At 40.8% G+C, this 11,638-nt stretch overlaps 1 protein-coding gene across 1 annotated transcript; it reads left to right on the forward strand.

Moving 5' to 3' along the window:
• Window positions 1-6,024: 6,024 nt before the first annotated feature.
• LOC113449098 (phospholipase A2 inhibitor NAI-like) lies at window positions 6,025-10,842 on the forward strand. The gene is made up of 5 exons (XM_026720083.2): window positions 6,025-6,183; window positions 7,270-7,395; window positions 9,290-9,442; window positions 9,666-9,812; window positions 10,529-10,842. The coding sequence occupies exons 1-5, from the start codon at window positions 6,126-6,128 to the stop codon at window positions 10,690-10,692; spliced, it is 648 nt and encodes a 215-aa protein (XP_026575868.1). The 5' UTR covers window positions 6,025-6,125; the 3' UTR covers window positions 10,693-10,842.
• Window positions 10,843-11,638: the final 796 nt, after the last annotated feature.

An 11,638-nucleotide genomic window follows, 5' to 3' on the forward strand; every position in this document is an offset into this window, starting at 1 on the left:
CTGCCGACAACTTGTATAAGATTTGCCATCATTTGAGATTAAGTATGCTTCTTAATACAAAAGGTACATTGTGACAACTCAACTTTGCCTTCGGATGACAAGGCGCTTTAGTAAGAAGGGGAAAGTTGAACCACTACTAATCTTTTAACTATGTTTTATAATAACACAAGTTTATCTTCTGCTGGTAGCATGGACATTAAGTGTTTTCCTGGCAACTCTTCAGAACTGATTTGCCAGTAACTTCTACCGGGTATTTCTCAATCTCTCAGTTTATCTTGAGCTTTAGGATTTTCCTTCAAAGTATTAGCCAGATCCAACTGTCTTTTTATTTTTTTTAAGATCCCCCAATATAATGGTATGTGGAAACAATTTTGGGGGACAGGAGGAAGAGCTACAGACTAGCAGCCATCATGTAAAAGGATCAGCCCACTGAAGCAGAAAGGACCCCCTCTAGTTTTCTAGAGACTAAAAGGAAAGTGTTCCAATATTCATGGGGCAATAAAGATGATTAGGGGAGTGGAGGCTAAAACATATGAAGAATGGTTGCAGGAATTGGGTATTAAGTTTAATGAAAAGAAAGACTAAAGATGAGATGATAGCAGTCTTCCAATATCTAAGGAGGTGCCACAAAGAAGAGATGGTCGACTTATTTTCCAAAGCACCAGAGGGGCAAGACAAGAAACAATGGATGGAACTAATTAAGCAGAGAAGCAATCTAGGGACAACACCTATACATCCCAGGATTTCAGACATTTAGATCAGACAGAATTGAAGAGACATCAGGTAAAACAAAGGGTGGAAGATTATGTTTATTTATCAACAACAGCTAGTCTCAGGATATAAACTATAATATATAAGTTTTGTGATGAAAACTTAGTCTTTATACATCAACTGCAAGCCATTTTACTCTCCACGCGAGTTCTCCCCATTGCTCCTAATAGCTGTGTATGTTCCTCCACAAGCCTGTGTAAACAAGGCATCACGAACTCTTGCTAATCAAATTATGGAGGCTGAAGCCAAACACCCAGGTTCCCTTCCCATAATTTTAGGAGATTTCAATCAAGCAAATTTAAGGAAAGAGCTCCCAAAATATTTCCAGCATGCAAATTGTCCCAGCAGAGGCAAAAATACTTGAGACGACTGCTACACAACAGTGAAAGATGCTTATAGGTTTTTACCACGAGCAGCTGTGGGACACTCTGACCACAGAGGAAGTTATACAACTTGCCTCGTGGTGTAACTGGAACAATCTGGAACCGAACACACTCAAAACCATAGAAATGGTGATAGACTTTAGAAGAATCCCTCCCATACTACCACGTCTTACAATACTAGACAACACAGTATCAACAGTAGAGACCTTCAAATTTCTAGGTTCTACTATATCACATGACCTAAAATGGACACCTAACATCAAAAACATCATCAAAAAGCACAACAAAGAATGTTCTTTCTGCGCCAACTCAGAAAGCTCAAACTGCCCAAGGAGCTGTTGATACAGTTCTACAGAGGAATTATTGAGTCTAACATCTGCATCTCTGTAACTGTCTGGTTTGGTTCTGCAACCCAACAGAACAGACACAGACTTCAGAGGATAATTAGCACTGCAGAAAAAACAATTACTACCCACCTTCTTTCAACTGAAGACCTGTATATTGCACAAGTCAAAAAGAGGGCTGTGAAAATATTTACAGACCCTTCACATCCTGGACTTGAACTGTTTCAACTCCTTCCCTCAAAACGATGCTATAGAGCACTGCACATCAGAACAACTAGGCACAAGAACAGTTTTTTCCCGAAAGCTATCACTCTGCTAAACAAATAATTCCCTCGACCCTGTTCAACTATTTACAAAGTGTACACTGCTATTACTGTTAATCTTCTCATCACTCCTTATCACCCATCCCCTCCCATTTGTGACTGTAGGACTATAACTTTGTTGCTTGTATCCTTATGATTTATATTGACTGTTGGATTGGAAAACACTCCTGTGGGGATGTTGATGAAATCTCCAGCAGTTTGCGGCTAAGAGGGAAACTGCTTCTGGTGAAGGGTGTGTTGAGGGAGTGAGAGTGATTGTTGGCATCCCAAGCTTTAAAAAGTTGTTTCCTCTGCCTCAAGGAGAGCCAACCCCCACCCAAAACCCAAGGTTTCTTAAAAAGGAGCCCGCCTTTCATCCAAGGGCTAGTAAATATTTACAGTAAAAATGTTTTATTTATTTTATTTGGTTTGTCAATTGCTTACAAGATAATAGGTATAAGTAAAAACATAGTTATGAATACATGGATACATATAAGAAGAATAAAAGAAACAATAGGACAGAGACGGTAGGCACGTTGGTGCGCTTATGCACACCCCCTACAGACCTCTTAGGAAAGGGGTGAGGTCAATAGTAGACAGTCTAAGGTTAAAGTTTTTGGGGTTTGGGAAAGAAACCACAGAGTCAGGTAGAGTATTCCAGACATTGACCACTCTGGTGCTGAAGTTTTATTTCCTGCAATCAAGTTTGGTGCGGTTTACCTTGAGTTTGTATCTATTGTGTGGTCATATATTGTTATGGCTGAAGTTGAAGTATTAATTGACAGGTAGGACATTGCAATGTATAATTTTACATACTATACTTAGATCGGACCGAAGGCGGCACAGTTCTAGGTTTTCTAGGCCTAGAATTTCAAGTCTGGTGGCATAAGGTATTCTGCAACAAATACCCTGTTTCTCCAACAATACGGCCTCCCCCAATAGGAAGTCCCAGCCTGTTTTATAGGCATGAAATGAAATTAAGCCCCTCCCCCCAAATTAAGGCCTATATTAAAACATGCGAAATGGGGGGGAATGGTGGGGGGGGGGCTTGCCGTTAGGAAGTACTTTTGTTGCACACCCGGATATGGTACTGCCTGCGTTGACCCCGATACGAAGTGCCCCACCAACGCCGAGCTCAACCTCCAAGCCGTCGCCACCCACCCACCCAAAGATGCAAGGGGGGGAGGGAAATTAAGTCACCACCGAAAAGACAGTCTAGCCATTTTGGGGGGGGGGGGCTCAAAAAAAAAGAAAGACCCGGCCTTATTATATGAGAAACACGGTATGTATCCATTTCATGTATTCATAACTATATTTAAACTTATACCTGTTGTTTTATAATCGCTTGACAAAATAAATAAATAAAATAAAATAAATAAATGTATTTACAATGATTGCTGCATTCTGACTCATGTCATCATGAATGGAGACCTTCCAGGCCAGCCACCACAGGCAATTGATAGTGAAAACGGGATTCACTGAGTGACCATGTGATTTACTTAACAACCACAGTGGGTGGAGCATATGGGATGAAGTGTCATCTCTTCTTCAACTAAAGCAGTTGGGAGGGAATTCTGCTTTGTTGCTGGGATAATCAGAAAGTCCAGCTCTGCCTTTAGATACTTGAGTCTATATCCTGCCCTGGCTGGGAATTCTGGAAGCCAACATGCAAAAGATCTCGAGATTTAATATGGGATGGTGTCCATGAAAATGTTTGCTAATGTTGGGTTGGTGTTTTCAGTGGCCTATCCTGAGAAACTTAAACCCAATGGATTGATATATCATGGATTTTAATCAGAGAAACATGTGGAGAAAACGAAAATGCAATTGAAGTCCTGGGGTTAGAATCATGTCTGTCCTCCATCTTGACTTTTCTAGCCCATCCAACTGACACTGCTAATATTTTTCAAGCAAATTTACCAACCAAGTGTCTTTTTGCAAAAATCTTCATCCAGAGAAAAGCATTCCACTGCAGCTAGTAAACAGGCCAAGGGAACAATGTCTTCCCATTATGTAAACATTCAGAGCAATATGAAAATGCACTCTAGTCACAAATCTTCCATTGCAAAGCAAAAACAAAAAACGCAACTATGGCAGAGTTCTCCAACATCCTAAGATAGGTACTGTGTCTAGAGATGTGATCGGCAGAAGGAATAAGCTGGATGAACAAGAGGAACAGCCATAGCAAGACAAGGGTCAGATAAGAGAAATATAAGTCCGAGCTAGAACTGTAGCTTGAGAAAGCATGTCAAGCGTGGGAAAATCAGAAGCCCAAATAAATATAAAAATGTTTATTGAAAGCTTATGCTCTCTACAAGAATCTCAACTAGTAATGGTCAAAGCAAATAGGTGGTAGATAAGAACAGGAATGGGCTGCTGTCAGTTCTCCACGGTTCGGGTGAACTGGTAACTAATTTTATCATTTTTAATTATCGGTTTGGTGAACCAGTAAATCCCACCCCTGGCTGGCCCTGCCCACACCACTCCACCACTCCCAGGAGTCGGCCCATTTTGGATGCCAGGTAAGTACAGGGCCCTCATGGAGGCTCAGAAAGGGGGGGAAATGGGCCTCATGGAGGCTCCAGAAGGCTGGAAACGGGCTCATTTCTGGCCTCCAGCGCCTCCAGAGACCGGGGAGGCCACTTTTGCCCTCCAGAAGGAATCACCAGGAATCAAGAGAATTATAGTAGGAAATAAAATCTGCTTTGGAAGCTAGACTAAGCCCCTAAAAAAAGGCAGAATAAGATGTAGACATGAAGTAAACAAGAAATCACATCCCCATTTGACTGCACAGCAAAGTTTATTTTGTGTATATTTTCTAAGAAAACCACGATCTTTCCTGACAAAATTTGGCTTCTGCTCTGCCTGAGTTTGCTATCTCGGCCAGGCAATCATTTGGGACCCTATGTTCAACCTCCTCCAGCTAATTCTTTAAAAACATTTCCCCAGTCGCAAAGCAGAGCAATAGGTGGCTTCAGGAAAGACAGCAGAGTTGACTTCTACCAACATGAGGGCGGCTAGAATTCTTCTTGTCTTCTGTCTCTTCTGCTCCATCTTGTCAACAGGTAAAGAATTTAATTTTCTTCAAACGGAGGTTATCAACGACTGCGAAAAGGTTGTAAAACTGGGCACGACTCACTTAACAATATTACTTAGCGATAAAAGCTCCAGTTCCAACTGTTCTCCTATGTCTCCGTAGCCACCTTTAATAGAAGTAGGATTAATGATCATCTCTTCAGGGTATCATGAGAGTCAACTTGGTGTAGTGGCTGAAGGTTTTGGAGTAAGAATGGGCGACATGAGTCTTGTCATCGATGAGGAACGAAAACTAGGCAAGAGACATTTGACCATTGGGCCAAAAAGTAGGTAGGTAACTCTCTCTCTCAGCCCCAAGAAGAAGTTATTGGCACATCATATCTAGCATATGCCCAAATCCTGCATCACCAGGAATCAAGAGTAAACACTGATATCAACAATAATTCAGAACTCATAGACATTCAGAATTCAGGTTCTTGTACGTAGATAAATGGCCTCAGCCAGCATCCACATGGCTTCTTCATAACACTGATCTACGGCACAAGTACCAGAAGTTGGGAAGATCCAGTTTCATATTAATATGTTACAGGTATGAGAGGGTGAATCTCTCCCTTAGTCTCAATTTGCCTTCCATTTCCACAAGTTGATCTCACCTCCCACCCTTCCACAGGTTCCCAGCAGAAAAAACAACAACAGGGGAGACCTGCTTAGTAAACCAGATTATAGCAGGAGCCTTGAACATGAATGCTAGGATAGCAAAACATATAAAGGTGACACTGATCATTGGCATGACTTTGTCTTTTATTTGTAGTGACATCTCTAAAGTGTTCAGAGACTTATCACTAATACATAACAAAGTACTGACTGTTATATTATGCACAACTGTAGGATCAGGAAAAGGTCGAAAACAATCCAAATAAATGAATGTAGGAATTAAAGTGAAACACAGTCAAGAGGGGCAAAGGATACAAATCAGAGATGGAGGATTATAGTAGGATATAAAATCAGCTCCAGAAGCTAGACTAAGCCACTAAGAAAAACAAGAATTCACATCTCCATTTCACTGCCAAGCCAAGTTTATTTTGTGTATATTTTCTAAAACAACAACAACACTACCTTTTCTAATGGAATTTGGCTTCTGCCCTCCCTGAGTTTTCTATCTCAGCCAGCCAATCATTCGAGTCCCTACATTCAACCTCCTCCAGCTAATTCTTTAAAAACATTTTCCCAGTTGCAAAACTGAGCAGTAGGTGGCTTCAGAAAAGGCAGAGGAGTTGACTTCTACCAACATGAGGGCAGCTGGAATTCTTCTTGTCTTCTGTCTCTTCTGCTCCATCTTGTCAACAGGTAAAGAATTTGATTTTCTTAAAACAGATATAGAAACTTTGGGTGACTTCAGGAAAGGGATGGAGAATAGGCAGCCCGAGGCAGTTTCTGGGAAATTGTTCTACCATAGATCATTCTTGACATATGTCCATTTGTTCACTGGCCATCTGAATTTAAAACAGCCCTGAAAAAAGTCACTTACAAATGGTCCTAACTCTTTCAACAATTCCCACCATTTCATATCAAAATTTGGGCATTTGGCAGCTGGCATGTGTTTACAACAGTTGCAGTGTCCTGGGACATATGACCATCATTGACTTCCCCGAACAGCTTTTAACAAACAGCACCAATGGGGGAAAGCAGATTTGCTCAACAGCCATGTGATTCACTTAATGACTGCAGATATTAACTACCACAAAAAGGTTATAAAACTGGGCACAAGTCACTTAACAATATTACTTAGCGATAAAAGCTCCAGTCCTAATTGTGATCCTATGTCAAGGACTACTTGTAGTAGATGCAGGATTCATGACCAGAGTATCATGAGAGCCAATTTGGTGCAGTGGCTGAAGGTTTTGGAGTAGGAATGGGTAATATGAGTCTAGTCATTTATGAGGAACAAAAACTAGGCAAGTGACATTGGACCATTGGGCCAAAAACTAGGCAAGTGACTCCCTCTCAACCCTAGCAAGTAGGTATAGGCAGACCACATCTAGAATGTGCCCAAATCCTGCATCACCAATGCAGATATCAAAAATTATTCAGAATTCAGGTTCTTGCAGAAATATGGCCTCAGCCAGCATCCACGTGGGTTCTTTACAAATCTGTTCTATGGCATAAATACCAGAAGTTGGGAAGATCCAGTTTCATATTAATATGTGAGAGATATGAGAGGGTGAATCTCTCCCTTAGTCTCAATTTGACTTCCATTTCCACAAGTTGATTTCACCTCCCACCCTTGCCCAGGTTCCCAGTAGAAAAAACAACAACAGGGGAGGCCTGCTTTGTAAACCAGATTATAACAGGAGCCTTAAACGTAAATGCTAGGATAGCAGAACATATAAAGGTGACACTGATCATTGGTATAACTTTGTCTTTTATTTGTAGTGACATCTCTAAAATGTCAGACATGTGTTGCCCTTGGAGATAAATGTGAAGGAGAGGCTGTGAAGGTGGTGGAGTGCAAAGAAGATGAAGAATTTTGTTCTACTGTCGTTGCTAATACTACTATAAGTAAGTGAAAATTGGGTTTGTTCTCAAGTATGTCCATTACTTGGTTCCATTTTTTGTATAATATGTATATATTGATTAGAACATAGACCACCAGAGTTAGAAGGAACCTTGGAAGTCTTCTAGTCCAACTGCCTGCTCAAGCAGGAGACACGACACCATTTCAAATCAATGACTGTCCAGGCTCTTCTTGAAAGCCTTCAGGGTTGGAGCACCCACAATGTCCGGAGGGAAGCCATTCCATGGATTGTTCTCATTGTCAGGAAATGTCTCCTCAGTTTCAGGTTGCTTCTCTCCTTGGTTGGCTTCCATCCATTGCTTCTCGTCCCGCCTTCAGTTGATTTGAGAATAAGGTGGCTCCCTCGTCTTTGTGGCAGCTCCACAAAGGGAACACTGCTATCATGTCACCCCTAGTCCTTCTTTCTTACTTGAGTGGACATACTGAATTCTTCACGGGTTTTAGCCTCCAGTCCCCAATCATCTTTGTTTTGCTCTTCCCTCCATTCTTTTCAGAGTCTTAACATCTTTGACAACATATGTCATTGATCATTTCATTGATTTATTTTTATTTTATTTGGTTTGTCTATTGCTTACAAGATAATATGTATAAGTAAAAACATAGTTGTGAATACATGGATACATATAAGAAAAATAAAAGAAACAATAGGACAGGGATGGCAGGCACGTTGGTGCGCTTATGCACGCCCCTACAGCCCTCTTAGGAAAGGGGTGAGGTCAATAGTAGACAGTCAATAGTAGACAGGTTAAAGTTTTGGGGGTTTGGGGAAGAAACCACAGGGTCAGGTAGAGTATTCCAGACATCGACCACTCTGTTGCTGAAGTTGTATTTCCTGCAATCAAGCTTGGTGTGATTAACCTTGAGTTTGTATCTATTGTGTGCTCTTGTATTGTTGTGGTTGAAGCTGAAGTATTCAATGACAGGTAGGATATTGCAATATATGATTTTACATACTAAGATCAAACCAAAGGCAGTGTAGTTCTATGTTTTCTAGGTCTAGAATTTCAAGACTGGTGGCATAAGGTATTCTGTAACCAGTAAAGGAGTGGAGAACTCTTCTTGTGAAATATTTCTGGACTTTCTCAACTGTGTTTTTCACTATCAAGCAACAATAAAATGCTAACATTTTGTATCTAATTTGGGCTAAAACATGATTGGGTTGGGGAGTCTCCTTCAATGACTTCTCTTTGGGGTTCATTAAGGAACAATAGTCCAATCTTATTTGCCGGATGTAATTTTTTTAAAATGTATGTGCATGATATGATACATGGGGACAAGAGTGGACAAGTGATGAAACACACATCCTGATGTAGCAATCTACACTTTGCCCTTTTGAATGTGCATCACACATTGCAAGCTAAACAGAAGGAGCTTACATTACTTTCTCACAATGCAAAGTTCATCGTTCTGTAAAAAGATTCGGCAGTTACCTGTGCTAAAATGTTTCTTGGGAATAAATAAATCTTCTAAGGTGCCAACATCTACATGAAAGCCAATGAGGTTTAGTAATTCAGGTTAGGATTAGGAATCGCGGTTGTAGAAGTTTGGCTGGCCTGTTATTTTCTGCAGGTCCAAGGATGAGTATAGTGGGATATGTGCTGGGTCGGAAGCAGGAAGACTCAGCCATGGAAGTTCACTCAATAGTTTGGGTGGGTCAAACTTTCACAGCCCAACTAACCTTAGTAGTTTTATAGAGAAAAGTAACAAGTGGAAGGGCTATGAGCTCCTAAACAAAAAGGATATACAGTTTATAAAGTGAAATAAACACGGGTCTTTAGTGATTTCTTCCAAAATACAACAGCCAAATGAACAGGTTTGATATGCATTTCTTCATTTTTTGCCGAGTTCCATATTTTTCTTTTAAATTCCCTTCTGCAGCCAATAGTGCCATTAGCTTAATTATCAAGGAATGCTCAACACGTGAGGACTGTTTTGACAGCTTCTTCAGCACCACAACAGTAGGTGGTAGATTTGAAATAGCAAGAGCTAACTGTTGTGACACTGATGTCTGCAATGCAGAACCGCTTCTGTGTAAGTATCTACAACTTAATACATTCTTTTTCAAACTCTAGCTTTTTTTAAAAAAAAAAACCTCTTGCTTTTTGCAAAGAATCTTGGGTTCTTTGATTCCATTTGAGCTGGAATTGAACTCAAATATGTGAAAAGAATTCAAGTTGGAGGAGGCTGTGTTAGACATTAAAAGGGTAAGTGGTTGTTATGAAACTTTGCTAACTGGAATATTTGCTTCCTCCAGTGGAAAAGTATGAAGAGTTGCAACCAAATGGATTACAGTGCCCAGGCTGCTTTGCACTAGATGAGGATCACTGTAAAGCCAATCAATCTGTAGTCTGTGTTGGCGAAGAGGATCAGTGTCTTACCATAACTAGTTCCACAGAGGCTTGTGAGTAGATATTTCCTTCCTTCCTTCCTTCCTTCCTTCCTTCCTTCCTTCCTTCCTTCCTTCCTTCCTTCCTTCCTTCCTTCCTTCCTTCCTTCCTTCCTTCCTTCCTTCCTTCTTTCCTCCCTTCCCTTCCCTTCCCTTCCTTCCCTTCCTTCCTTCCCTTCCTTCCCTTCCTCCCTTCCTTCCCCTTCCTTCCCTTCCATTTTTTTAAATAAAGGAAGATGATCTATTTGGAGAAACTTTATCAATATATGGTAACCAGATTTGTATCATGTTTTTCAAAGACCTTTATGTTCCCATAAAGGCCACAATAACATCAAGGCCAGGATATAAATAATAAAGAAACTGTTAAGTTCGGGAGGACAGTGTTCAGAGATGAGAGACTCGGGTTCAGTAACGACAGCTCTTTATTATTAGGCTAAATCAGACTGAGAGAGATAGCAGCACTGGCGGCTCTTTTATAGAGCTTTGCCGAGGCTAGGCGGCCAATGACGCTGCTTTGAGTCTCCCGCGCTTGGATTTAACCAATCGCGGCAGACTCTTAGCAAGCCAATCACAACCGTCCAGGCTGACCAATCAGGTAGCAGTTCAAATGGACCAATGGGAATGCAGGGTTTCAAGCCTGCTAATACGGAACAGAAACAATCTGCACTGCCTTATAATATCTATTCTATAGAGTCTCATATGCGCCTTTTCTGTCTTTTTCTTATCTCCAGTTGGAAATTTCACTGAAAAGTCCACTTACCAAGGATGTACGACACAGAACTTATGTTCCTTCCCTGTAGGATTTTCTGAGATGGCCGGTGGGCTGATTCAGTTAAATATCACCACTCTGGAATGCAGAAATGCATCTTCTTCTGAACCAGATCTTCAGTTATAGTTGGGAAGAGCTTACCTGAGTCAGGAGGGGAAAGCTGGAAATTTGGGGCAAAAAATATCATGCTTTGAGACCACAGCTCAATAAAATATGTGTTTTCGATCCTCAAAGTCCACAAAACCATCATAAAAATAAACTGCTAAGACAAAGGAATCTGCATTCAGTATCTTTTTCTTTAGAATTTATACAAACAAAGGTGTTCTGAATAAAATAGCTCCTTCTGATCCCTCCTGTCTTCCATACTTAAGAAATTATAATTATCATTTTATGCATTTTCACTTGGAATTTTTCTCATCGAGTTCTACAACGTCCTTTTGCCTGAAGTTTATAGATTACTAATTCATATGTCTTATGACCTTTCCCAATATCCCGTTAATCATGCATTCAAAATTTGGATGTTTGGCAACTGACAAGTATTGGTGTGCATAAGCACACCAACATGCCTACCGTCCCTGTCCCATTGTTTCTTTTTATTTTTCTTATACCCTGTTTCTCCAACAATGCGGCCTCCCCCAATAGGAAGTCCCAGCATGTTTTATAGACATGAAATGAAATTAAGCCCCTCCCCCCAAATTAAGGCCTATATTAAAACATGCAAAATGGTGGGGAATGGTGGGGGGGGCTTGCTGTTAGAAAGTAATTTTGTTGCACACCCGGATATGGCGCTGCCTGCGTTAACTCCGATACGAAGTGCCCCACCAACGCCGAGGTCAGGTTTTGCTAATAAATAAATAAATAAATGCCTCCTAGGCAAAACCAAAAAAAAATGCCACCCACAACTTCTGGAGGCAAGCCATTCCACTGATTAATCGTACTTCTGAGACTTCTTTCAAAGGGAATTTCTGCACTTTAATACTAATAAAAAAGTAGGATGAAGGGTGACATGATGGCAGTCTTCCAGTATTTGAGAGACTGCCACAAAGAAGAGAGGGTCCACCTATTCTCCTGT

Source organism: Pseudonaja textilis, chromosome 2, assembly GCF_049901715.1.
Source record: "Pseudonaja textilis isolate UNSWEBS1 chromosome 2, rPseTex1.2, whole genome shotgun sequence".
NCBI classification, from domain to species: domain Eukaryota; kingdom Metazoa; phylum Chordata; class Lepidosauria; order Squamata; family Elapidae; genus Pseudonaja; species Pseudonaja textilis.

Coding starts and splice junctions, on each gene's coding strand:
- LOC113449098 (XM_026720083.2), top strand. CDS start 6,126: ATGAGGGCAGCTGGAATTCTTCTTGTCTTCTGTCTCTTCTGCTCCATC. Junction 7,396..9,289: donor CGTTGCTAATACTACTATAA/GTAAGTGAAAAT, acceptor TCCCTTCTGCAG/CCAATAGTGCCATTAGCTTA. Junction 9,443..9,665: donor CAATGCAGAACCGCTTCTGT/GTAAGTATCTAC, acceptor TGCTTCCTCCAG/TGGAAAAGTATGAAGAGTTG.